This window comes from Fusarium solani (genome assembly GCF_023522795.1).
Source record: "Fusarium solani strain SB1 chromosome Unknown bctg00000011, whole genome shotgun sequence".
In the NCBI taxonomy this organism is placed as follows: domain Eukaryota; kingdom Fungi; phylum Ascomycota; class Sordariomycetes; order Hypocreales; family Nectriaceae; genus Fusarium; species Fusarium solani.
In genome coordinates this window covers 1,258,558-1,284,611 of record NW_027072149.1, presented here as the reverse complement: position 1 = coordinate 1,284,611, position 26,054 = coordinate 1,258,558, and the positions used below count along the sequence as shown (strand labels likewise).

General features: G+C 52.0%; 10 protein-coding genes across 10 annotated transcripts; 4 read left to right on the top strand and 6 right to left on the bottom strand.

Moving 5' to 3' along the window:
- Positions 1 to 59: 59 nt before the first annotated feature.
- Positions 60 to 1,655, bottom strand: MRS44_015482 (uncharacterized protein; the record flags this gene model as incomplete). Its single annotated transcript, XM_046278739.2, has 1 exon — positions 60 to 1,655. One exon carries the CDS (start codon positions 1,653 to 1,655, stop codon positions 60 to 62), a length of 1,596 nt encoding a protein of 531 aa, XP_046130383.2.
- A 370-nt stretch (positions 1,656 to 2,025) lies between these two features.
- Positions 2,026 to 5,631, top strand: MRS44_015481 (uncharacterized protein; the record flags this gene model as incomplete). Its single annotated transcript, XM_065619235.1, has 9 exons — positions 2,026 to 2,041; positions 2,371 to 3,033; positions 3,110 to 3,162; positions 3,212 to 3,334; positions 3,390 to 3,426; positions 3,482 to 3,603; positions 3,659 to 4,142; positions 4,968 to 5,119; positions 5,359 to 5,631. The coding sequence occupies 9 exons, from the start codon at positions 2,026 to 2,028 to the stop codon at positions 5,629 to 5,631; spliced, it is 1,923 nt and encodes a 640-aa protein (XP_065475307.1).
- An 819-nt stretch (positions 5,632 to 6,450) lies between these two features.
- MRS44_015480 (uncharacterized protein) lies at positions 6,451 to 9,239 on the bottom strand (the record flags this gene model as incomplete). The annotated part of the gene is made up of 6 exons (XM_046284194.2): positions 6,451 to 6,720; positions 6,784 to 6,956; positions 7,019 to 7,372; positions 7,462 to 7,668; positions 7,744 to 8,288; positions 9,025 to 9,239. The coding sequence occupies 6 exons, from the start codon at positions 9,237 to 9,239 to the stop codon at positions 6,451 to 6,453; spliced, it is 1,764 nt and encodes a 587-aa protein (XP_046130385.2).
- Positions 9,240 to 10,401: 1,162 nt separating this feature from the next.
- On the top strand, positions 10,402 to 13,442 carry MRS44_015479 (uncharacterized protein; the record flags this gene model as incomplete). The annotated part of the gene is made up of 4 exons (XM_065619234.1): positions 10,402 to 10,720; positions 10,805 to 10,877; positions 11,025 to 12,887; positions 12,926 to 13,442. The coding sequence occupies 4 exons, from the start codon at positions 10,402 to 10,404 to the stop codon at positions 13,440 to 13,442; spliced, it is 2,772 nt and encodes a 923-aa protein (XP_065475306.1).
- An 814-nt stretch (positions 13,443 to 14,256) lies between these two features.
- MRS44_015478 (uncharacterized protein) lies at positions 14,257 to 15,501 on the top strand (the record flags this gene model as incomplete). Its single annotated transcript, XM_046271156.1, has 4 exons — positions 14,257 to 14,509; positions 14,563 to 14,931; positions 14,979 to 15,104; positions 15,158 to 15,501. The coding sequence occupies 4 exons, from the start codon at positions 14,257 to 14,259 to the stop codon at positions 15,499 to 15,501; spliced, it is 1,092 nt and encodes a 363-aa protein (XP_046130387.1).
- Positions 15,502 to 15,625: 124 nt separating this feature from the next.
- Positions 15,626 to 16,570, bottom strand: MRS44_015477 (uncharacterized protein; the record flags this gene model as incomplete). The annotated part of the gene is made up of 1 exon (XM_065619233.1): positions 15,626 to 16,570. The coding sequence occupies one exon, from the start codon at positions 16,568 to 16,570 to the stop codon at positions 15,626 to 15,628; it is 945 nt and encodes a 314-aa protein (XP_065475305.1).
- An 83-nt stretch (positions 16,571 to 16,653) lies between these two features.
- On the bottom strand, positions 16,654 to 17,217 carry MRS44_015476 (uncharacterized protein; the record flags this gene model as incomplete). The annotated part of the gene is made up of 2 exons (XM_065619232.1): positions 16,654 to 17,150; positions 17,205 to 17,217. 2 exons carry the CDS (start codon positions 17,215 to 17,217, stop codon positions 16,654 to 16,656), a joined length of 510 nt encoding a protein of 169 aa, XP_065475304.1.
- Positions 17,218 to 17,555: 338 nt separating this feature from the next.
- Positions 17,556 to 19,606, bottom strand: MRS44_015475 (uncharacterized protein; the record flags this gene model as incomplete). The annotated part of the gene is made up of 3 exons (XM_065619231.1): positions 17,556 to 18,642; positions 18,699 to 19,159; positions 19,316 to 19,606. The coding sequence occupies 3 exons, from the start codon at positions 19,604 to 19,606 to the stop codon at positions 17,556 to 17,558; spliced, it is 1,839 nt and encodes a 612-aa protein (XP_065475303.1).
- Positions 19,607 to 21,480: 1,874 nt separating this feature from the next.
- MRS44_015474 (uncharacterized protein) lies at positions 21,481 to 22,821 on the top strand (the record flags this gene model as incomplete). The annotated part of the gene is made up of 1 exon (XM_046270999.2): positions 21,481 to 22,821. The coding sequence occupies one exon, from the start codon at positions 21,481 to 21,483 to the stop codon at positions 22,819 to 22,821; it is 1,341 nt and encodes a 446-aa protein (XP_046130390.2).
- Positions 22,822 to 23,231: 410 nt separating this feature from the next.
- Positions 23,232 to 25,964, bottom strand: MRS44_015473 (uncharacterized protein; the record flags this gene model as incomplete). The annotated part of the gene is made up of 5 exons (XM_065619230.1): positions 23,232 to 23,426; positions 23,484 to 24,161; positions 24,220 to 24,916; positions 24,968 to 25,653; positions 25,728 to 25,964. The coding sequence occupies 5 exons, from the start codon at positions 25,962 to 25,964 to the stop codon at positions 23,232 to 23,234; spliced, it is 2,493 nt and encodes an 830-aa protein (XP_065475302.1).
- Positions 25,965 to 26,054: the final 90 nt, after the last annotated feature.

The following is a 26,054-nucleotide window of genomic DNA, read 5'->3' as shown; positions in this document are numbered from 1 at the left end:
CAGCAGGAAACGGAACTGTTTCGTATTCAATCCCGGGCAACCCAGGTATTATCTGTCGTTTAGAACTTCAGTTGCAGGAATTCGTCTAGAGGTATCAACGTCTTGATCTTGCCTTGCCGGAACAAATTTCTCCTCTCCTTATATGCTCTATGAGTTGCAAGCCATTCCTCCGTGTGGCCCTGCATCGGCTCAACATCTGAACCCGTCGCGGCCCCATTCACAGAGTCCACAAGATCTTTGATGTACGCAAGCTCAGCACCCTCTTCTGCCAAACTATGGAAGTTTCGTCCTCTTCCTCTCAGGCTGATCCTCTTGTTGTAGGCGTCTTGGAGAGCTTGTTTATTTGGTAGGCGTGTCTTCCCCGTGAGAACGCGTGCAATGGCTTGTGCTTGAAAGTCAAAGACGGAGAAGGTGGAAACATAGTACGGAATTCCGACAAAGCTTAGAGACGGATCTTCGATATAGAAGATATCTCTATGTAAGTTATGCACCATGTTTGCTTCCGAGGTGACCAACACTTCTGGAGTAGCATCGTCGGGGCTCACGTTGTCATTGTGATATTGGGGTAGAAACGGGAACGAGGTGAGATAGCCCGTAGCCACAATGACGTGATGGATGTCTCTGAGGGTTTGCCCATCCTTCAAGACAATCTGGCCCGGGATAGGTGATTGTTCCTCGAGACCACCTTTGGGAATAGCGTTGGAGTCCAGTGTGAACCCCGTCACACCGCCGACCCTCTTGACGATCTCGGGTAGAACCTCTGTCGGATGATCAAACTGACCTCCTCGAGTGCTTTGATAGACGCCTGTAGTCACGTCGCTCAACTCTCGACAAACATCGAGAGACGAGGTACCGCCTCCGATAACCAAGACATTCTTATCTCTAAAGCGGTTCGGGTTGCGATACTCCTTCGTATGACTGATCCTGTCCTTGAACAGCTCCTTCCACTGGCTCAGCCCTGGGATATCAGGAACGCGAGGGAGATTGTAGTGACCAGAACAGACGACGATGGCATCAAAATCCCATGACCTCTCAACAACCCGCGGCGTACCGTCTTTTGCGAGCAAAGTGATAGTTCGAACGATCCACGTTGATCCGTCTAGCGACTTTGTAGCACTCTCGACTCGGGTATTATAGAGAGTGACCTCGTCAAGGCCATTTTCGGTGCTGAGGTTTTGGAGGTATTTCGCAATCTCCCAGTGGCTCACGTTTTCGGGAGTCCCCTTTGGCCAGGGCTTGAGGTTGCTGTACAGCAAACTGGTCGGGACATTGTTCTTTAACCCAGAGTATGCCGGTCCAGGAGGAGCAAAGGCGACCTCGAGGGCATCCCCATCAGAGGTGTTCAGTGGATGGTGCTGCTTGCTCAGTTGTTGTGGGAGAAACTGGCCAGGGACCGACGTCGCATAATCCCCTAGCGACGCTGGCTTGCTGGGGTATACCACACTGTTGGAGTCCGTTCTCGGATCGAAGTTCCAAACACCAGATGATACACCTGATCGCTCAAACACCACCACGTTGGCCCCTTGCCTGAGCAGGTGAGCACCGGCGCAGATACCGCTTACCCCGGAGCCAATGACAGCCACGCGGGTGCCTTGACCAAAGGTCGGTGCTTCAGTTGAAGGGGCGGCTGTGCCATCTTGCGGTATAGAACCCATTGCAGGGGAGAGAGCGGTATGATGGCACAGGAAAAGGGAGAGGGCTGCCAGCTATTCGGATGATGTGCAGGGAGCCGTGGTCAGATAAGAACCACTCCCATCGCTGTGCGTGAAAGCTCAGAATACTTTCCTATCACGCTTCGAATGCCCGCGGAGATTAGGATTAGCTGCGTATCTGCGAATAACCCTATACCGGGTGGGATAGCATCTGAGCGGGGGACGTCCGACATAGCAATAACCCCTGTTGAGCTCGTTATCTCCAGTTTGAGAGATTCCACTCCACCTGGAGAGGATATAATCATCTCCTCGCCTAATCAGATGGTGTCAAGGTTCAATATCCTAGCACGCGTAAGGTAGCATCTATCACGCAATGGATCCTGTGCCGTGTACCCGACACAACGTTAAGCTTGAAGATAAAGTCCCGCAGAAAATGTGCTTTCTTCAGACTAGGACAGATGCCTAATGTTGCTATAAACGGGGACGGGATGCAGATCGGCAGGCATACTCATTAGTAATCTTAGCAATGGCATCAAATGATGCTTGAGTATGCGCCAGTTGCGCGATCAGGGACCACTATTCCATCAACGCCGAATCTATAGCCGAGGATTGGTATGGTGCGCTTGGGACGGAAATAAGCCGTGGATGCCGACCCCAGGATTTAGTCCCTTTCGAAGGCCTTGTTCCGGTTAGAGTTGTCGGAGTATTGCGACTACAGGGCAGGTTGAGCTCCGGCGACGAGAATTGCGCGCGATTTCGGAGGACTTGAGGCTTGACATTGAACTACAATCTTGTGTTACTTATTGTGAGTGCCAAATCGTCATCAAGATCCGAGTGCTGGGTCAGAGAGGGGCATCCCACGACTATTGCACAACCATCTCGTCCCAGGTATACACATTCCACCATGGGTCAAGAGGCGCTAAACTCCAGCTCGGATATTCCCCCAGCTCTAATGGGGCACCCAAACTCAACATTGCAATTGCAGGTGGTGGCATTGCCGGATTTATCACTGCCATCGCCTTGCGTAAACATCCCGGAGTCGACGTTCAGATCTACGAACGTGCACCGGAATTGACTGAGATCGGTGCCAGTATTGGACTCGGGCCCAACGGCCTGAGCTCTTTAGACAAGCTCGGAGTCGAAAATGCTCTTACTGGAGACATCCTGTATCGACAGAAGTCCGGCTGGCCGATGATCTATCGACATTGGAAAACTGGAGAGATTATCGATCACGACGAGCATCACAATGTCAAGGACAAGAGGCACTTCACTACGCGCTATCACAGAGCCCATCTTCACAAGGCTCTCTACGAAAACCTTCCAAGCGAGATTATCCATTTTGGCAAGAAGTTGACTGGCATCAAGGCGGACGCGCGCGAAGGTTAGCAGCTTTCCCAGTGAATACACGGTTAACATTGAGACTAACTGCTGAGAAGGCGTAACTCTATCATTTGAAGATGGTACAGTTGCGAAAGCGGACATTTGCATCGGCTCAGATGGTGTGCATTCTGTAAGTCCTCAATCCGTCCATGAATTGGCCAGTGTGTTGATAATTGCAGCGCGTACGCAAGACTTTTGTACCATCGCATACACTTCGCTGGACCGGATGGGTGGCACTCCGGGCCGTCTACGACGCTTCTTTGCTAGATGGTATTGATTACCCTGAAGACGCTGCTCACTGGGTGAGTTCTACAAGACAAGAGCTAAATAGACTAATGACTTATTCACCCTGCACAGATTGGTCACGGAAGACACCTTTTCCAGTCTCCGCTAGGTGATTGTTCTGTATTTTGACTTACTACTCGATATTTCTGCTAATAACTTCGTAGGCAAGGGACTCTTCACCGTGGTAGGGGGGTATAACGCTGATCCCAACGACCCCAACACACCAGGACAAGGCGTCAAATGGGATGACGTGGGTGATGTTGAACAGTTCAGGGGGTTGTACAAGGTAAATGGCTTATTACCAAGCCTGGAACACTTTAGGTTGATAACCTCTTTCCTAGGACTGGCACCCTGCTATTCGTGCCTTCACCCAAGCTGCTCCCTACATCAGGCAGTTTCCCAACTACACCGGCGACCCCCTTGAAACCTGGTCATTCGAGAATAGGGTTGTCCTTGTTGGCGATGCCGCACATGGTCACGGCGGTGCTTTTGCAGCTGGAGGATCTCTAGCCATTAATGACGCCCACGCCCTGTCCCTAGCTCTTCTCCACGTCTGGCCTCCTTCATCAATCCGGAAGCCCTCGGTAGCCGAGATTGGCAGGATATTTGAGCTTTATGAGGCGACAAGAAAGCCACAGGTGAACAAACTTCTGGGTGCTGTTCATAAGGCTGTTGCAGGCAAAAAGCTCAAGCTGGAGGACGGGAAACCTGAGACAGATGAGCAGCTTCGCCAGAGAGTACTTGACAGGATGGATCCATACTGGATTGCCGAGCATGATGTCGTGGCAGCATTTGGGGAAGTTATTGCCAAAGAGAAAGGAGATGGTGTGAAATTTGGAATAGCAGCAAGCTAAGAGACTAAGACGAGGAGAGTGCACTCAGCGGAGTGTTTTTGAGTGTCACGTCTCTAAACGAGTCAATCCATGGTCAGTGACATCTCGCAGTAATGGGAAAGCAATGAGCTCTCATACTTTGAGCCTCTGCAAAGAGCCTCCGTCGCCCAGCACGGCGTGTCCCTCGAGCCTCAACAGCGCTGTTCACGGGAAGTCCAGCGGTGGCCTCTTTCTCGCTCATATCCGACCGCCTCCCGGCCGCTTCCGCCGCAGAAATCTATTAGCCCTCGACAGCGGGTCGCTCTTCCTATTAAATGACTCTGTTCAATGAGTTGTGGCGCAGAAATGAACCTGGCGTCTCCAGTTGCTCAAGAAATCTCATGCCATCGTCAACCGAATCATGAACGGTATGGTTATTTTACCCAAGCTTCATATCTTTCCCAACGCTTGATATTTTCAGTACCCAGGTGTTGGCTGGGCAGAATTATCCAGCCAAATCTGTAAATCAACCAAATGTCCTCGCCGTCGGGAGTTGAGAGCTGTTGGGTGCCGTAGGAAGCTCAAATTAGATACGCCGCTCCTCCAGAAATTTCCTCCTAGTTGCCGGCGAGCGGCTGACGGCGACTGTGCTGCCCTCCGCTTCAACCAAAGCTCAATACGATACGCAGGTGGCTGAGAAGGCGCCCAAGCCTTAGACCGGAGGCCCAAACCTGGGCATTAACTGGGGTGCTGAGAATACTACCTTCACCCGCCCCCTGCTGCATGGCTTTGACCCTACACTAGCACGACGTATACCAAGGCTAGCCTAGTGATATAGCAAAGGCAGGCCGCCATGGTGAGGTAGTCGCCCAGGCTGAACGGCTGTCTGGCGACTTTCCTCCAGACGAGCCTCGTCCCTATGACGAGGAGGGCGAGGCAGCTGAAGAGTCAGAGGTGGAGCAGCGTTGGGTTATCCATGGCGAATCCCATGTGGGAAGAAACGGACGATCAAAACTTCATGCAGGGACAGAAGCCGGGGGATCTCATCCCGTCTTTTTATTGAGAAACACGCCCACCCTTCCTCCTCGTTGCTATCTGATCGGACTGGGCCTCCGTCCAGGCCACTCTGTAGCGCACCCTACGTAGCCGATCCCTAGGTTTTCTTTCCAACGGCCGTTTACTATCATTTGCACCAGCGACTTCACTAGTAACACGGGGACAGGGTTTAGTGGGTTCAGCTGGACTTTGGTGCACACCACCTCGAAATACGCCCTGTTCTTCTTCTTCTTCTCAGAGCAACCGCACACAACCACCAGGACATTGACAGCCAACAACGGACACCTACAGCAGCGCCTCGCTCATCGGCTTTTCCGGCTTCATCCCCAAAAGAGGTTCCCCTGGCGTCCAGGGCTGCGCACGATCTTCTCCAAGCCATGTTCAAGCAACCCCGCAAGCCCACCAACCTGTTGGAAACGGCCAGTATACATGTCATCGCCAACTAGGCCTTCTGGAAGAAGCATATTCTTTAGCTGATCTTGGTACGTTAGGAACCCGGCATCTTCTAGGAACAGGATTGGACTCCTATATCCAACACAGCTTGTCAGGCAATTATCTAGCTAGCTCCACCTGTCTATCGCGCCCCTGACCACACCTTGGCCACCACCCTTGCCGACCATAGAACTTTAAAGATCGGGGGATGGGCTTAGTTTTATCGCTTAGCTTCCTTCTTTACCGGATTGCAATCCCAATCGAGGTGCGAGATGCGGTAAAAGGACTCTAATCGCTACGACACTGAACGCATGCGCAGCTGTCCAAGAGGCTTAGGATGTTCTTGAACCAGGTTTCTTGAACACGGAATGCTACGTTGGAATAGCTTCAATTGACAAGGCTGACTCGCGGACGGTACCTCGCGGCCTGGGAAGGTGTACTTCTTCCCCAACCCCCTTGTCAGTGGGTCTCGAGGATATACATAAGCTTTCTGGCTACAACCACATTGATGCGGGTTCCTCATGGATGTTGTAGCCATTGCTCATTTTTCAGATGCGCATTGGGGAAGAAATGCTGCTGAGGACAAAACCAGACCCCATCACTTGGTGATATCCCACCTCCTTCCCTCGTCTACCCTCACGACGATCACCTTCTAACATCACGACAAAGTCCGATAGAAACCATCTAAGTGTATGCTCACGAGCCCCTCGACAATGCCTAGGCCATCACTTCCTTCTTCAGGGGTTAATAATTGCCTTGAATCTCAGCTCCGGGTCATATTTCCTCCTAAGCTCGACCAACTTATCCCAATGCAGGGCATATGACTAGCAAGATTAGTACATGGAACAATATTTCCAAGGGCAATTTGGAATGAGACTCACCTTCTTGGGGTCCTGCAGGTCATCCAATCCGGGGGGCATAACCATGGCATCAGCTTCATGGTCCTTTAGAATCTCCTGCGGCGCGTTCAGGATCAGGTCCCGGGCCTTTGCCTCCTGCTCATCAGTGCCATTTGCTGGGCAGCCAGTGATGATCAAGAGGTAATGCTTCGCGTCCAGCGGACGAGGCCAGGCGACCTCGGAGATGCCGCCAATAGGTGGAGCCTGACAAGACTGTTAGATCGGTGAATTTCCTAGGAAAGGGGACTCGTCTTCCACAGAACTCACAAAAACAAGAAGCTCCAAGACCGTCATCGTCAACCCGTGAATCTGCGGGTCGACATCCCGCACCCTGTCATGCCACTCGATAGTGCGGACAATCGTGTCCTCATCTAGGTCTGCCATCGCCAGAGGCAGAGCCCGGAAATTGGTCATTGTGCTTCGAAGGGTGGCAACATTTTCTGAACAGAACGCATTTCGTCAGAGAACCGCAAGGTCACCGGGGCAAATTGGGGGAACAAACGTTGCATGTCAACCACGCCCTTCATGTCTGTCACGGTGGTCAAGTCGACGGCGCCAGGCATCTCGAGTGCCCACTTGAAGGCTTCACGGCCATGAGCTTCGCCGCAGCCATCGAATACATGGACCCCGAGCATATCCCCGGTAACAGACCGGAGCTGGTCCTCGTCCAGGATCTTGGAGAGCATGAACTCTTGGACCAGGTACGCGAGGCAGTTCACCTTCGGGTGTTGAGGCTTGGAAATGAAACTGAGGATCTGCTGTGCCAGGGTTCGCAGGTCCTTGCGAGGGATCAGGATAATGCCGGACCAGATTGCAGTCGAATACGGGTGTGCACGGAGCACAGCCTTGGTCATGACTAGATAATCTGAGTCAGCTCGTTGGCCCATCATTAGGAAGGGGACTTAGTTTGCTTTGGCATAAAAGGCTCTGGGCTTTCCCACGTACCTCCAAAGCCTCCACCACTTCCTCGAAGGGCCCAAAGGAGGTCTGGCTCGGTAGAAGCCATGACAATCGTGCCATCGTACTTGACGACCTCTGCGTCGACAAAGTTCACAGGGTCAGAGATGCATCCAAACTCGCTAGTCATCCAAGAGTATCCGCCATGAAGGATGGAGCCGCCGACAGCGACACTCGGAGTTCTCGCAACAGCCACTGCAAAAACATTGTCTTTAGTGCTCTGAAAATTCCCGCGACGAGGGAAGGCAGGCCTGTGCCGCTACGACGTACCACTGTATTCTGGATCAACCTCCCGCATATTCTTGGCGACCTCGATCCAGGTGACCCCCGTTCCGATAGTTGCCAATTTTCTCGTCGTGTCATACTCGAAGCTGGTGAACCGGAGCAGGCTGATCATGACATCCTGAGCGGACGGGGAGCCAAAACCATGGCCTCGAATGTGAAAGTCTAGCTTGGACTTGTAAAGAAAACGGATGATCTTGGACAGTGCCTCGGTCTCGGAAGGTACAAAGACTACTGGAGGGCGAAGATCCTTCTTGGTCGAGAAGGTCGTGACATGGACACCGTAGTCCGGGTGAGACTGAGTGATGACATCCTTGGGATCCAGCTGGCTTGTCAGAGGTTCAAGCTCAGTGAGGATATCGTCAACGGAACGCCTGGACATGGTGAGGATGGTGGTGATGAGATAGATGGTCAATGCAAGGGAAGAAATATTGGGCTTGAGGGTAATGAATGTAGAAGGACCGCGCAAGCCACGCCTTTTATAGATGGGTTGCCCTCGAGCCCCATATGCCGTTTGTCCAGTCCACGGGTCTCTGTGTATGTAGGGAGGTGCCAAAGTTCGGCCTTACTTGCCCACTAGTAAGTTCAGCGAAAGTACACAGGGGCTCCAAGGCAACCCTAGATAGATCACCATGGCCCGATACCATCCGTCCAGATGGACCGGCCCACCTAGTGCATAGGATCAGGACGCTTCGGCGTTTTGTATCAAAGAATTCTGACGGCGTGGGGCGGATTCGAACCCCCCGGGAGAGTCGGCAGTGGCCCGTGAGATCGGGTGGCTGACACTGGCCCCTCCCCGAGGGCAGGATCCTCGCTTTCGGGCTTCGGTGCTCGGTGATCCTAGTTTGCCGAGCTGCGGTTCGATTTAACGATGTACTGGCTCATCCCCAGCTCTTCTGATGCATTCTCGTTCCCTTCTGACATGCTGCTCTCAGATGTTCCAGCTGCATAGAGGCTGCTCCCCGCTATCCTAACTAGAAAGTGGGCACGGTTGTGATTCTCCGTCACTGACGAGTCTCATAGAAGGAGAATATCTCTGAGCCTCATCTTCCCAGAAACAATCTAATGGTCCGTGGAGGAACTAGACCATGGCGACTGAACTGATACACGGCTTCAATATCCCATGCTCTCTACTGCACAAGGATTCTCCCCCTCTACCTTGACCATGAGGCATAGGCCCTAGCTGTATTCCCTATGTTGATGCACCGTCCCTTCTTGAACGTGTCACTCCCACCATCCGCCCACCAATCTCAAATTCTACCTAAACACGAATTCGAGTTGTAAAAGTAAGCCCTCTGGCGATGACGCCCGTAGGCCAATACTTGGAAGGACTGGGTGAGGTAGTTCGGGGTAGCACAGGTGTTGTCCCAGACATTGAAGACCTCGGACTCGCCGGTGCAGCCTCGGCGTTTGAAGGAACGGATCTTGAATGAGGAGGTTCCCATGGTGAGGCAGAGAAAGGTGATGACTTTTCCGATTCGCATTTTGAAAGATGAACGACGGTTCAGTCCTAGAAGAAATGGCGCGTGTTGTTTTAGATGGAATGATTTCCCTGGACGGGATGGAGAGTCTCTCAAATAGACTCGGGCAAGATGGCTTGTTTGTACTGCGTTTTTCTACCTTTTGGTTTCAACTACGTACTATATAGTGCTCAATCTTGTAAAGTAAGTCAGTGCTACCTTACAATAGGCTCAATGCTGTAAAGTTAGTGCTACTACCTACTAAGCTTACTCTAATAAAGTAACTCAGTGCGACCATCCAGTGAGCTGTATCAAGGTTCTGCAGCGAGTAAGGGGAGAGAAGAGATATTTCTCACCTGAATCAAAGACGTAAGAGAAGTCCTTGGAAGTTTCACGAGCGAGCACAAGGATCTGGGCTGAGTCTGCGTGATCTATCAAGGGATTCATACAATCTAGGAATCCCGGGCATGAAGTCATGGCATTGAGTCCGCATTAAATGATGTAAATTGAGGTATCTCGCTTATAGTTGACAACGTAGACGTCTATTTTGTAGAAGTTGTGTAGAAGAAGCCAACGTGTCGTGTTTGCTTCGTACTTGATAGCTTCAGATCTCTCTAGTCACCGGCTACAACTCGGGGTTGAATCACATGAAATATCTTCCAATGAGTTCTTGCTCAAGTGACCCACTAGGCACGAACGCAGGTTGCTGAACGAGTCCTATTCTTCAGTTACCTCTCCATCAGGTCGAAAAGCTGCGTGTCATGTTTCCTCCAAGTGGCAGCGTAACACATCCAGGACGAAGACCTTGTGAAATGTCCGCAACACTACATCTGTCCCATCCAGGGCGTCGTGCAGCTCGTCTACATACAGGGGTGTCTTGACTTTGTGCAGGGTGCCTCAATGTAGCTGCGACCGGGGAAGTCTGATCTTTGCCAGCCAACAAGTGCGGAGTACAGGGCACTGTGGTGACAACTGTGGCTGTTAGGTGATCATCCCTCTTCCCGGCCGCGTTTCTCGTTTGCCAAACCAATTTGCATCTTCCACCCGAAAGTGCCCTCACTACGATCTTTCCTACTCTCCGATCGCCTAGCAACACGACAAGACATAGCATTTGCCATCCAGAGAAACCAGAAAGGCAGCACTGCTATCGTTCAGTCTTTCTAGGACCGAGGTACGACCTGTAGATATGGATCCTTTCAGTGCGTTAGCTGTCGCTGCCGCCGTCGTCCGGTTTTTGGATGTTGGAGGCAAGGCGTTTGTCGGCTGCTGGGATAAATACCAGGAGCTCCAGAGGGTGAAAGAAGAAGAGAGGATCAGGTGTGAACTGCAGAAGAGAGTGGGTAGGCTCACCATTCTCTCTGAGGCCCAACTCCCTTTCACAGAGCGTCTTGCTTCGCATCCTGCGACGCCCGCCCAACAGCAATTGACCAACGCAGCATCCGAGTGCTACAAGATTAGTGCCAGGATTGGTCAGATCGCCGATCGCTTTGTCGCTGAACCGAACAGTGAGGCTAATCGCAAAGCACGTCGGCCACTTCCACTGTTTTGCCGTTAAGAGCCCAAGGTCCCCCGCTGGGTGACGTCCATAGAGATTCAGAAAATGGAGAATCGACGTGAGGTTGTTCGGAGCCAGGCGATGGGCTCGATTCTTCTCTGTCTCTGGTAAGTTCACGCCTCATTTAACGTTATTCACCACACGACGCTATTTCGAGTAGCGTGTCGCTGATGGAGTGACTGCCATAGGGAGAATTCCAAACAGGCCAAGCAACGGGAAGTTCATTTTGGTACCCTGCTGAACACGGCTATCAGCCTATTCAAGAATATTGAGAAGCAAACAACATCCTCAACTTTAACCAACCAGACAAGATTACCGGAAGGAGACAACAGCGGCCTTGTGGCGGCGGCTCTTGACGGCCTCCATAACGATGCTGAGATCAGCGTCGACAGAGTCAAGGTTCGAGACGCCATCTTACTGCTGATTGAAGTCAGACGATCCGTTTCACTTGTGGAACTTGGAAAAGACATTACCAAGACTCTCGGCACCGGGATAGGAATCCCGCAAGTCATTCGCAATGAGTTGGTGGAGGTCATATGGAGACAAGACTGGGAGATGGACATATCCATACCAGGTGTCTCCGCAACTGGGACTTCACCCAACCTTGACACCGCCACTGTTGCACACGGGATCAGCACCAGTGCCCGATTTGATGGCACCGATACACGTGAAGCAGCCATTTCAAAACCCTATGGGGACACTTACGGTTGGATTCTTGACTCCCAACCTCCCCAGCAAGATGGCAAGCCCTTGTGGGGAAGCTTCCCGCAATGCCCTGCCGAAGGTTCTAGCACTGTCTACTGGGTCACTGGCAAGCTCGGTTCTGGCAAATCAACCATGCTGAAGTTCTTGCTTCAGCAGCTACTTCTACGCAGCCACCTCTCGAGGGGGCTTGGGAACCTGCGTCTCCTCATCGTGAGATACTACGCCTGGAACGCGGGAACAACTCTTCATCAATCCTTCGAGGGCCTCAAAAGAACGGTGATGTCACAAGCTTTGGATCTCTACCCCGAATTAACGCTCAAGCTGGCCCCAAGGCGATGGTTTCTGTGTCAAGTCTTGAGGACCACCTCTTCTCTTCCCCATTGGGACACATGGGAAGTTGAGCAGGCGTTCAAGGCTCTGTTATCCCAATGCGGCAAGACTATTAAGCTCGTTCTGTTCATAGACGGCCTTGGCGAGTTCGACACGCCGCCCAAAGACGTTGTACATCAGATTCGGGAGATGACGGCGCTCTGCCCAACTAGGCTCAAGGTTTGTGTGGCAAGTCGGCCCTGCAACGCGTTCAACGATGAATATGGCCAAGGCCCCGTCCTTAAGATGCATCTGGTCACTCACGATGGCATGATCAACTTTGTCGCTGGAATTTTCCAAGAGAACAAGGCTTGGGCCGAGCATCTGGCTCTGAATCCCCAAGCCACCTCTCAGCTGATTAGTGACATTGCCACAAAGGCGAATGGGGTCTTTCAATGGGTCTCTCTTGTTCGGCTCCTGTTAGATCTCCTCACAGATGGCGAATCGCCAACCCAGGCTGTCGACATTCAACAGGTACTCCAAGATCTCCCCTCGGAGCTGGGAGCTCTCTATGAGAAGATCTGGGCTAGAGTTCAGCCCAATAAGTTGCCAATGGGTTCCTTCATGATGCGAATTATGAGGGCCGTAAGGGGCCCCGTGTCATTCTTGACCATGTGGCTTGTTAAGTCCTTGAAACAGTGCTCGGTCCAAGTTGAGCCATACTCAACTGAGCTACCGCCAAGATATATTGACGGATTTCAAACAAACACTAACGCCAAGATTCTTCTTAAGCTGCAATGGAAGAGACAGCTTGTCGACTGCACCAAGGGCATCTTGGAGCTAAACTCAGAGGGGAACGGCTTCGTCGACTTCATCCACCGCACAGCCCGGGAATGGGCATCAAATCCCGAGACATGGGGACGCATCTGCAATGCATCACAGGAGACTTTCGATACTCATGTTTATCTCCTTGAGGCAGATACACTTACCTTGTCCTACAGGAGTCCCACATGGTCAGAGTTTGACGCCCAACTGCGAAATGCAGTAATGGATGCTTTTGGCACGCCAGCAAAGTCTCATTCACCCCACAGAATACTAAAAAGGTCATTAAATGTCTAAACTCACTTGGAGAGGCATGCAGAGAGCTAGGAGGGGAGGACCGCTGGAAGAAAAGATCTTGCTGGGCCCCAGCCCGATTCGACGCGGACAACACGTTCGCGGGGCTGGCTGCTCAGTTCTCCATCCTACCATACATTGAGTGGGCTTTGCTGTCAGGCCATATTCGCCCACATAAGAAGCCTTCACAAGGTTCACTGGGTCTCCTAGAGAACGCCATCTTCGGGCCGTTATACTACAATCCTCCGGTAGTGCCCCTGGGGAGCGGCGAACACCCAATTCCCCGCGACCAGAGGTTAGCTACTGTTAAATATCTGTTGAAACATGGCTTTTACCAGTCTGAGGTACATACCTGGAGCGGCGTGCGAGACTTGAAAGATGAGCTGCAAAACACGCCTTCAACCGATCCCGAGTACGAGTATTATGCTGCTGTCGTGGCATGTCTAGATGACATGACCAAGATGGCGCAGATGAAGGCTACATTTACGTCGGCGTCAGAGTGCTTAAGATCTCGCGTCGGGTATCTTTTTGGCAGGGATTGAGAAAGACCAGGAGGTGACTGCGAGAGCTGGCAGTTTTGTAATTTCATGATAGATTATCTCGCAAGACAGGTAGTAAGGTCTTAAAATAGAATCTTGCGAGTGAACTCGCTTTACTATAGCCAATCTCGTAATACGTGTAGAGGGCGCTAGTACCGAATATGTACGCATTATTCGACATGCTGCAACGACGCAGGAGTAAAAGCCAAGGTGGCATAAAAGGTCGCAACCTATGGGTAATTCGCCAGAACTGAGAGTTAGATCACTCCTAGATCTATCCAACAAGGCTCTTGCAGGGCTGCCCGAAGCGGTAACTGTTATGCGATTGGGTGGTCAGCAGAGGCGGAGTTGTGAACTCAAATGAATCTTGGTAGACTAGCCATCAATGATGGCATGACGACCCAGTCCGCCCGCCAAGGTCAAGGTTCTGCATCCTTTGACGGCACAGGTGTCTATTTTGAAGAGCGATTCGCTAGGTTACGGCGGTAAGGCGGGTCGTATTAAAGTCCGCGGCAGCTGAAAACCGATTCTCACGAGGGTTGGGATGTGGTTGCGGACTTGAAGTATCAGCGAGCGGAGTTGGTGCGGATTTGTGCGGACCATTCAACCAGCTGAACACAGTCCCATTATTCTGCGACATTGAATTCACCCGATCTTGAAAGGATGATTAAGCAGTTCCCCCGGTCCTTGAAGGATGTGAAATGAGTTTCCCCGACCGTGAGTTATAAAAGTCACAGGGTATCCCGTGTGTTCTCCCAACTGCCTCATTACACACCTGTCATCATCATCCATACTCCTCTCCCCCGACTCAGCAACAATGGCTCCTCTTGACAACCTCGCCGTGCCAAAGGGCTCCACTGTCCTTGTTACGGGAGCCAATGGTCTCCTCGGCTCTCATATTTCCAAACAGTTCCTCGAGTTCGGTTACAACGTCCGTGGAACTGTTCGTAACCCCGAGAAAAACGCCTGGCTCAAGGCAGCCTTTGATAAGGAATATGGGCAAGGACGCTTTGAGTTCTTTCAGGTTTCAGACATGGTCGCTGAGGGCGCTTTCACTGAGGCCGTCAAGGGTATGTGAACAAGAGGGCGCGGAGGTAGATCCGGTTGCTGACAACTACTCCAGATGTCGCCGTTGTCGTGCATTCAGCCTCCAACATGTCTCTGGACCCCAACCCCAACAATGTCATCCCCGGTGTAATTGCCGGAGCTGTCAACGCCTTGAAGGCCGCATATGCGGAGCCGAGCGTAAAGCGCTTCGTTTACACATCATCCTCGTCTGCTACCGTCATTGCAGAGTCTTCCCAGACTGGCATCAATGTGACAGAGGAGACGTGGAATGAGGATGCTATCAAGAAGGCCTGGGCTGATCCTCCGTATACCATGGAGCGAGCCGCCGATACCTATGGTGCTAGCAAGGCTCAGGCAGAGCAAGAGGTGTGGAAGTACTATAAGGAGCACCGTGACAAGCGCCCTGACATTGTCGTCAACACCGGTAAGTTGGGTTTATAGTATCTAGTACGCTATCTAACGTGTTTATAGTGCTCCCTAACTTCAACTTTGGGCGATCGATTGATCCAGTAAACCAGGGATACCCGAGCAGCTCTGCCCTACCTGTCCTTCTTTACAACGGCCTGGTGACCGGTGTCCACCGCCTTGTGGTTCCTCGTATGTGATACTCCATCGCCATCGTTTCCAAATGATACTGATATTTCAAATAGAATATTTCGTCGACGTCGACGACACCGGCAGACTACATGTCGCAGCCGGAATTTTAGACCACGTCAAGGGTCAACGCATCTTTGCATACGGCGGTCGATTTAATTGGGATGTAGTTTTGGAAGTCCTCAGAAAGAATGAGCCAAGCAAGACGTTCCCCGAGAACTTTGCTGGAGGCCGAGACGCGAATGAGTATGAGGGTCGTGCCAAGGCGGAGCAGCTACTGCGAGACTTGGGCCGTCCTGGCTGGACTACGCTCGAGGAGACAATTGTGGCAACCGTGGAAGGCCTGCGAGAAGCTGGCGATAAGCTCAAGGTTCGAGACTACGCGGAGCTTGGCTTGTAGTATAAGTTTGATAGACTTCATAGATGATCAAGGTTGCTCCCTTGCGATGGTTGGGAACTCTGCCTACGGTGGTGCCTCTTCAACATCAAGTGACCATGAATACATATGTTGAGCTTTTCTCCTATTAAATCTGGCTGGTAGGAGCTGTGCCACCCAGCATTATATGGTCCATCAGCGTCTCCGCTGCCTTCTCGGCAGTCCAGGATTTAATCCTCCAGGCAGTCAAAAGATACGCCCTTGGAAAGCCAGGAACCACTTCCTCTCCAAGAACCATCCTAGCCAAGGCCTCTCCACTAAGCCAGCATTTATCCATTCCATTTCCATTGAAGCCAGCTGCAATCCACTCACCGCTACCTGACCGGCCAGTGAGGCCCGCTGGGAGACGGCCCACAAGGGGCATGCCGTCCGCCGTAAAGCCCATGATTCCAGACCACACTTTGAGCGGCTCGGCAGGTGCAGCATCCTTCCAGATACGCGGTGCTGCCGAGGTCAGAGTATCGCGTGCATCATTACCAACGAACGAGTCATCGCTCGTCAGCAGGCCACTTAAACTTTGGGACTCTCCGCCAAGAAACATGACTCCTGTCTTGGCATTCTGTTGAGCGTAGTAGAGCCCTAGGTGGATATGACCAGTCTCACCGTCATACGTCCCTTTGGATATGTGAGACCATGACATTCTGTCGCCGACATGAGGGAATGAAGGCCCTAGTTTCTGTGTCGACATTGTTCCCCGTAGAGGGTAGAGTTTGCCCACGAGATTAGGTATCAGGTGACCCGAGTATCCATTCGTGCAATGGACCACGTATTTGGCGCGGAGAACTCCTCGATGCGTACTGACAGTGTAAGGGAGTATCTGAGATGTTTCTTCCTTGTGGTTGACGGAGAGAACCGGTGTGTTTGTTTCGAGGTTGAAACGGGAGGGGAAGTCTTTCCTCAACGATGCCAGGACTGCCGTAACCAGTCTATATGGCCACAGGGCTGCAACGCCATGTTGCTCCACGACACCTGCAACATTTTGAAAGCCAAAGATCTGTAGTTTGCGCGGTGAGTATTCTGTCGAATAGATCATCTATTTACGCACCTTGCTTGCATCTTCTTTCTTGCAGACTTTGTAATTGATGTCGCCATCTGGGACAGCCTTGAGAAGCTGATTCAATCCATCAACCGCTTCCTCGAAAGACTCTTATCCTCAAGACCAGTTGTCGATATCACGTTGCGGAATTCGACGGCTTCCCTATCTTCAGGGTTGAGCTGAGCTGTCAGGTCTCGAAGGCGACGAATATTTGCTTCACTGAAGCGGACGGTTTCAATGGCTTGATCGATGCCAACCTCCTTAACAAGGCTCGGAAATAGTGAGTCGCTATCAGAAACAAGGTGCCCGCCATTTCTTCCAGTTGCGGCGCCAACAGCCGTGCGAGCTTCCAGCATCGTCACCCGGAGATCTCCGCCATGATTCAAGAGGTAGTGTGCGACAGCAGTACCTGTGATACCAGAGCCGATGATGGCCACATCAGTCTCCCTTGGCAACTCGGGAGACTGCGCATTGGAGACGGTTGAATGAGGGGGTTCTTGCCATGCCGTTTGAGTGGGGTTTGGGCTTGGTAGTCCTGGACGAGCAGTGATAAGCTTGACAGCGTCTTGGATGAAGTCTGCGATTTTTTTAGTGCATGATTTACGAAGAATGTCTGGATGGAATGGATCACCTGACTGGGGCATGTTAGACTGTATGAATGCGATGTTAGTGAGGTGCTCGACGGGATGCTATGAATTAATGCTCGAGATAAGCGGTCCTACACGAATGGCCGCTTTTATTGCTTCTTTCAGCCCGGATTAACTTTGGCCGAGATCTTTATCAGCCCCCTCGGTTGCCTTCGGTTCTCTTGACATTGGGCTTTCCTTAGACCTCCGTTTCCGAGCCGCCACTGTTAGGTGTATCGTATCACAAAGTGCGTAGTATATGAACGTCTTGATTCTGATTTATTGGACGGAAATTTCGAAATTTGTCTGATGATAGTTTTCTTTTAGATACATCTATTGGTCCCACGCCTCTATCATTATAGTCTCTTCAGCTTCTCAACAGCCTCTTCGGATCCAACTCCAAACAAAGGCTCGGCCTCCAGAGCCCTGTGGACAACGCCGTATCTAATCCGCCTCATCTTCATCAACTTTGTCCAATCGAGGCCGTCCATTTTTGCCGCCTCTGGTGGTGTATCAATGTGCTTGGAATCACGTACAACAGTCGAAACAAATCCCAGCACATCCGGACTAGTTGCCAAGTGAACAAAGACAACACTGAGGGTACCACCCGCAAGAAACACAATACACGAGAACATAAAGGTCCCTGTCCACGCCCGAGAAACATGATAAAGCTCCGAGAGGTTCGTCACCTCCACCGCGACTGTAATATTTGGCTCGAAAACAGCATCGGGATCACTATTTCCGCTCAAGATACTGTCAAAAAACTGTCCGATCAGGAGATAAGAGTTTATCAGTTGACCTAGACGATAGCTGAACAGTTCTTGGGTGACGTTCTCCAGCGCGGGCAACGGGTCGGAGCCCATGCTGGCAGTGGATGGATTTTGGAGGTATTTCAGCGAAGGCTCCAACCCATAGACTTCGCTGTCATGTTGTGCAACCCCTGGCATCTGAAGAGACAGCTGTCGGAAGATAATTGGAAACGAAAGGAATGAGATATCCTTAGGCGCGTGTGCTTTTTGCGAAGGTCGTTGCTCAACGAAAGTGCAATTTCGTAGAGCATTACGGCTGGCCAGAGAGCAGTTGATGCGAGACTCGACGTAATGCTGAACCACGCCACATTTTGCAGAGAACCAGTCTGACGGCCTCATGCCGCTTCTTGGGTACTCAACTTGCATAAGTAGGGTAGTTGGGTTGGCTTCCACACCAACCTCGTTGGTAAACATGGATGGTCGGTTGATTTGCGAACGGTTGAGCCCGCGGCGCTCGTAGAAGGAGTAATTTTCCCACATGATGTCGGCAAAAGTATCAACAGCAAGAGTCCAGCTTGCATCGTTCGACTTGTAGCCTTGCCAGGTGCCGTTGGGTAGTGAAGGCGACAGGCCTTCAAGTGACGTGTTCTTGATGTCGATGAATTTTCCGTTTGGGGATAATGTCTTCTTCAAACTGAAACAGTCGAGATGTACGTAGGTGGTCTCAATGGGAAAGCTTGAGTTTCCTACCGAAATATTGTTGATAGGGATGCCGACCAATGCAGAGTATTCAAAGGTGGGAGAAGAAGGGACTCTCTGCCATCCAGAGTCACCAAGATCGCCGTATGATGGGAGATAGGTATCTTGACGTTTCCCCAAAGATCCTGGCTATCATTCCTGATGGAGTCTGGTGAGAGGAGAGCAGCGTTGTACATGGAATGAGGTGTGGCAACGATGCTCCGTCTATGTCTGGTGCGAACGACGGATACCTCGTACCAGGCCTCAAACTGTGGCGCTGCATCTGTGTCGAAATGAACGACCGTCGACGGGCTAATAATGGTGTCTAGCCTTGAATCAAGCATTCGAAGCAGGGCCTGACCCCCAAGTGGTGACCAAATCCAAGTGAACACTATGACAAGACCAACAAGGTTGAAGGCACCGAGCTCAGCTTGCGTTAAGAAAGCTGCGCCGAGGGTCCGACTGCCCATTAACTGTTCAAGCGTCACCATTGTAGCTCCGCGCTCGAGCATCCAGCGCGACAGCTGGTACATCAGACGACCCATGATGGCAGCAAAGATGATAGGGAACGCGGTAGCAAGCGAGATCAAAGGTTAGCACTTCGCATCAACATATCATATACAACTAACCGTTGTTATGGCGTTCTGGTAGCTGAAATATGTCTCATCAATTGCGCGACCTTCTGTCTGCAGAATGACGATGCTGAAGCCGAGGAGTGCGAGAGGGCAGAGTATACTGGCAAAATCGGCTAAAATCGTCGCCGGCCCGAGGTTGCTTCTCCTCATGACCGCAGAGTGGCCATGAGAGTCTTCGTTGGCGCGTTTTCTGGGTGGCGTCTCTGACTGTGCTTCATCTGAACTCGAGATGCTCAAGGCTTGATACTCGAGGGCATGAGGGGTAGACCTGGAGGGGATCTCCATATCGAAACGTGTTTGTTGCGTCTAGTCAAGTTCTTGGTGTAGAATGAATGGGTGAGGCGACTGCGTTGAAGGGAATCGGCCCCCTCAAGTAGGTACTTATTTTCTACGACACTACCTTCCAATGGGTGTTGGAAACTCAGCGGCTGTACAGCTTGGCAGATCGACTTGGCTGCAAGCCCCTTTTCTACAGCCTAATTCTCTATGTAGTGTGCACAGCCTGGTAATCGACATAGGCCGTGAGATTTGTATCACATCGGTCCCTTGTGTCTTAAAATAATGAATGGTCTCAAGATAATTTTGAGAGCATATAAAATGATTCAAACTAGAACCGTCGGGCCCATATCATTATCCATTCTCCTTTCTGGCTTGGTAAACACAAACTCAGTCAGCGAGGCATCTCGCGGCAATGCTCACCGAGTCTGAATGTGGCGTTGATCCTGCATTTCAGCTGAGAATCCAAGCCACGTGCCAAGCACACACCTCTGATCACGGAAGGGGGAGTTTGCTGGACTGTTGGCACAGACGCGGCGACTGGGCATAATGTGCAACGATAAGTGCTGGGCTGAAACAAGTGGGTTGAAAATAGAAGGTTGCATATTGAAGGACCGACTACCGTTTAGTATTCTACTCGACGACGGCGTTGTACCCCCTCTACGCCCCGTACGCCGCGTGGTGGACGAGGTAACCGCGCGTCTAATACGCAACTCCATGATAACAGTAAAAACCTTCAACCATTGTCAATATGGTAAGGCTTGGGAAATTATCACGGCCAAATACCTTGAGGATACTGTCGCCGATATCCACAGAATCTGTTACGAGGGATCCGAACCGCTCGATCCACTCACTGAATGGATGTTATACGAGTGTGAGGTCAACATCGCAAAGGTTGAATCGACTCTTCAGGAGCGGAAAAGCTCGAGGGACAGGTTCAGACAGCTCTATGCGGTTCACTGGAGAAGCCAAGACATTGATGTGGTCATGTGTCCTATCACCTGTGTTCTATCACGCCGTTTACCGCGCCTCCAACTGGCACCAGCAAGTATTGGGGCTACACAGCTATTTGGAACTGGTTGTGTATCCTGCTGTTGCACTTCCAGCTGCATCTCTTGTGGGTGAGGGCAACATGGGCGGGGAGTTGTTGGGTGAGCTTTACGTGCCCAAAAATGAGATTGAAGCCTACTCACCTGAGACTTCTGCAGGGATGTTGGTTGGAGTACAGGTAGGTAGTTGCGCCCCGGCTACGTGAGAATTTGGTGATGGCGGCTGCTCAGATCATTGAGAGAGCTCGAAAGGGATAAGATGAGGAGCCGTCTTGAGAGGTCATTTCAGAAGAAATGTACCTTGGTGGGATGAGAACCTTCCACGCCTTTAATAATGAGATCCATGATATTGGTCAAGTTCCAGGGCGGGCGGGTACGCATTCCCCGCTATGCCGAGGCAGCGGACCGCTAAGATCGCCGAACGACCCGCTGTGGTGATCGCTTGTTGTCGCTAGAAACAGACACGACGAGCAGCAAGCGACAAGCATCGGAACTATGGATGCCGACATCGATATCTTATCGATCTCAATCGCGATTCTAACGTCTGACTGCATCTCCATTCAATGGAAAGATGGAAAAAGAGGCGTCGTCACAAGACGTCATCGGCCATCTGGAACCCCTCACGGCGTGACGATCCAGTTCACTTTCGGAAACCTCCTTTAACCGTTTGGCCGTGTGACCACACCCTCACAAAGACCAGACGGGCAAAGACACCCGGGGAACCAAAAACTGCACACGTGATGATGAGATGTGATGCCGACATCAAGCTGAGGGGTAGAATCTTGGGCAAGAACACACTCTGTGCTGTCGTCAGATTCGATCACGGTCAGCAAAATGGACGTCTTTTCAACACTGCCGCCAGAGCTGCTGGCTCCTATCCTCAGCGACTTGCCAGATCTCAAAAGCCTTTATAGCATTACCGTATCATCGCCGTATGTATTCCACTTTATGGGGAGCACCCTCGGTGCCAACGTCCTCGAGTCCGTCCTCGACCATCCAGTGTCCAAAGACTTCACATCAACGACATGGATCCCGTACATGCTACGCTTAGTCGCCCTCGCCCGGCAAACTGCTCCATCAAATCAGCCCGCAACTGACCTCGGGTCGTTCATTGCAAAGTATTTCCTATCCAACCAGGGCCTAGGTATTCCCGATCTTCAGTGTGAAAACATCCCGCTTATCCGGCTTCGCGATGTGATGCGGGCCGAGCCTTCGTGCTTCTCACCCAGAGAAATGATATTCCTCGCCCGACGTATCGAAAACCTCGCAGGCTCGTGCTTCGAATTCTTCCATGATCGCATCAAATCCTGCACTCCATCCCATCTTCTTGACAAAGTCTTCCAACCTACGCCGCTCCCGTGGAGCCAGCGACCAGATGGGCTTCCCTGGGGTCAACCATACACCATCGACGTTGGCGGAGAAGCATCTTGGTACGAGATGCAGCGCATCACTCTTGGGTTCTGGAGTCTGCAGCTCAGCTACGAGCTCAGCAATGCCGCATCCGAGGGTCGTCTTAACTGGACGGACAGCGATGTTGCAGCCATACGCAACATGGGATCTGGAACATGTCTGGGGAACTTTGGCAAGTCCAATATCTGGGTTGCCCAAGAACCCCTCTGGGCAGCCTTGATCTATATCCGACACCTCGAGGGTGTGTTGGATGGTTGCCCTTGCGCGAGCGACACGAGCGGCATTCACAATGAAATGAGCGCCTTCTTCAACACGGGATTCAGACCGCTAGGAGATGAACACCTCAGTCTCCCGCGACTGATCAACGCGGAAGGGGTCAGGCCAGCCTGGCCATCACCAACACCTCCTCCTCCTCATTTTCCCTGTATCGACAAACGAGATGCATCCACGTACCATCGGCATAAAGTCCTTGTCGGCTGCAAAGGCTTACGCTGGGCGCAACCTCTACTATTCCCAAGGGGACAAGCTCGCGTAAGCCGAGGCTTAATGTTTGGTCCGTTCCGGGCTCTCGGCTTTGGTCTTTGGGACGATGAGAGGTTGATTGCGATGGAGATGATTGACGATCCCACAGGGCAAAAGCCGAAGAGGTTCGAGGTTTGGTGTCAGGATCAGGTGTATACGTGGATGAGTTTGTTGAGTCAGACACAGATGGAAGAACTCGTGGCGCATCAAGATTTAATGGGAGAAAGGTCACCGCGAGTGTAGGGCAGTGGAGGGTCACCAAACCGCCATGGCCCTCGAGCGTCTGCAGACATGCCTTCCAGCCTCATTCCACGCTCGTCTTGAGTGCTGAATATCAGAAGTCGTCATTTCTCGCAGGCTGCGGCGCCTGTTGTACCGCAACCAACTCTCTTTATCCTATTTCTTTTGGTCTACGATGCGTGATCGTTTTCGTTTGTTGTAGGATAAGTGGGAGGTAGCATGAGGGTTACCAGTGCACTTATTCGAGCATATCCTAACAATTTGACCGGCAATGTGCACCTCTTGATTTCGAAGTGAGGATATCAAAGAGAGTTGAAATATCCAGAAACAGTGCTTCCAGTCACGAGAAATCACAATCTGCGTATCGGACACGATAAATAGCTTACGGACGTATAGTTATTTCAGAGTCATGCTCATACCTCCTTCTCTTCCTGCATGGCCTTTTCCAAGCCGACACGAGTCAGTTCCTCGACGCGCTTCCGGTCCTCCTCCTCCTCCTCCCTCTTTCCCATGGCAACCCTTCGCTTTGCGTCGAGTCGGGCCTCGAGCCTCTTGAGGGTCTCCTCCTCCTCCCTGATACGCTCTTCCAACATCTGCTTCTTCTTTTCCTCCACAACCCTCAGCCCTACCTCGAACTTCATTCAGGCCTCCTTCTCCGCTCTGACACGCTCTTCAGTCTCCTCCTTCCCCTTTCCGATGGCAGCCTTCAGCTCTAGCTCGTAAATCACCTGAGCCACCTCCGCCGACCTTACACTCTGTTCCTCGTCCGCCTTCCTCCTTGCCTCGGCAGCCCTCAGCTCTATCTCAAGCATCAATCGAGCCTCTTCTTCAGCTCTGGCTCTGGCCTTGGTCTCAGTCGTTCGTTCAGCCTCTATCCTCTCGCGTGCGGCCCTTTCAGCGTCAATTCTTGCCTTTTCGATCTCCTCCCTGGCCTCTTCTTGAGCAATTTTCATTGCCTCCATCCGGCGACGGAAGACCTCCTCGGCCTCCTTGCGGATCTGAGCCTCAACTTCTTTTTGCTTCTCTATAGCCTTTTGCTTTTCCTCCATGGCCTTGAAGGCGGCAATCTCATCCACCAATCGGATCCTCTCGAGATCCTCCTCCCCAGGAGCCGGGCGCGGGGACTGTGCAGGCCGATGAGTCCAGCGGGTGACGGATGGAGGCACCTTGTCCATCGGCCACATTGTCATAGTGATGGCCAAGCCCGGCTGAACAACCTTTTCCCAGGCAGGGGGAAGGATAATATAGCCATCAGCGCCGATCAGGTCATAATGGCCGTCTATGACACGGGGCCCTAGGACATCAACTTGTAGGAACGCTTGCTTGATGAGGTCCTCCATGCCCTGTGGTAGTATTAGTTATGTCAGTTCAGTGATCTGCCAGAATCCATTTAGTCCATACCTGCCAAGTCGCGCAAAGCCGGAAAGGGAAGGAAAAATTCCGACCGAGAGCGTCCTTAAATCTGATCGGGGCCTGCTCGGCCTTCTCGCTCTCCTCAAGCTTGGCCATGGCCTCGGCTAGTGCCTCTCTTTCTCGCTTGTCGGGGGCTTCAGCCTCAGCCTTCAATTGTTCTTCAGCAGCTTTGCTTCCAGGGTCGTCCGTTGCAAGCCAATCCTCCTCCTCATCTTCTTCGTCCTCGTCATCCTCATCTCCATCGTCGAGCCCCTCGTCCTCCTTGTCTTCATCCCCCTCGTCGTCTTCATCGCCTTCCTCCCCTGTGTCGGGCAAGGTAAATAGTGCAAGGTGCTCCAGATGCTGCCCAACATGCTTCTCATACTGCTTCTCGGACCCGACTTGGAAATCATAACACAGAGGGCATCGACCTTTGGCCTTCGCTACGTCAGCACGGCTGCTGAGACCCTCTAGTGCGTGTATCTTTTCGAGAGATACATTCTGCTCGTGGGCTGTCTTGATGTGATTTTGAAAGCCCTTGGCGCTGTCGAATTCTGCATCGTATCCAAATGGACAGTGCCAGCTCTTCCAGTGCTCCCGCTTCATGTGCATTTTCCAGTCGTTGCGGCGCATATAGAGGTGGTCTGGTGTCTGACAGGCCGCTGAGAGACAGACATATGGTCGAAGATCCCTAAAAACGTGCTTCCTATTGAACGGGTCAGGTTGATCAGCCACTTTATATGGGAGGGAAGCATACTTCCAGGCATGCCTCGTATCTATCGAAGCTATCATGTGGCAGAACGGACACTTGAACGACCCGTCGATGTGCTCCTTCGGTATTGGCGGGACTCGCAGCTGGGTCGAATCAGGACTTGAGGTGGCATACGACGTCGCCGAGGCATCAGAACGGCCATCATCAAGTATGGCAAGCTGAGCCTCGCTAGCCTCGGTGCTCTTGCTTGCCTCCTTTAGATGCTCGGGGAGAGATGAAGCGATTGTCGTCGCTCGCCCTCCGAACTCGGCCTCATCCTCGTCCAAGCCCTCGGCCAGGCGGCTCTTGTGCTCCTCCCGATACTTGAAATACTGCCGCCTGCGGGCCATAGCCCTTCCGAGTCTATCTGCGAGGTCTTTTTCCACATTTGGGAACTTGTCCTGGACGTGCTTGGCATCCCAGTACACGAATTCCTTGACGAGGCCCTCCCCCGCCCGAGACAGGAACTGGTCGTGAGGCGCTGGATTGCGTATCGTGACAGATAGCCGGAGAAGACAGTCTACCACGTGAGCAATCTCATCGAGTGTGTGCTCAACCTCGGACCTGTCAGAGTCTCCATCCTCGTTGAAGTAGTCGACCAGGTCATCTTCCACCGCATCATGGCCCTCACTGATTGTGTCGAGAATGCTGCCTCCGTTGGCGACGAGGATGCCTGGCTTGTTGTTAACGCTCTACTCTCAATAGTGGAAAGGGCGGCTGTGCCTTGTTCGATGGAGCTGCAGAGATCCTGGAGCAGGGAGATGACCAACTTGCGGATGTTGGACGCGTCGCGTAGACGGTACTCAAGCGAGCGACTCCCGGATTGGCGATGGGCTCCTAGGTTGCCAACCCACAGCTTAAATCTCGATAAGCAAGAACTAGCTTGCGATGCTCGGGCATGGTCATCTTGCAGCATCGAGGTGAGCGCCTTGAACGAAGTGAGGCTACGAGCAACCAAGGCGGCGATTTGGGGCTCCGAGACGGCCCGAGACACCTCTGCCATTCTTGACAATGTGAAGGTAAAGGCCAAAGTAATCTCTAGTGAAGATTGAAGGTGTCGGCTGCTGAATTCATCACTTTGATAGACGGGCAA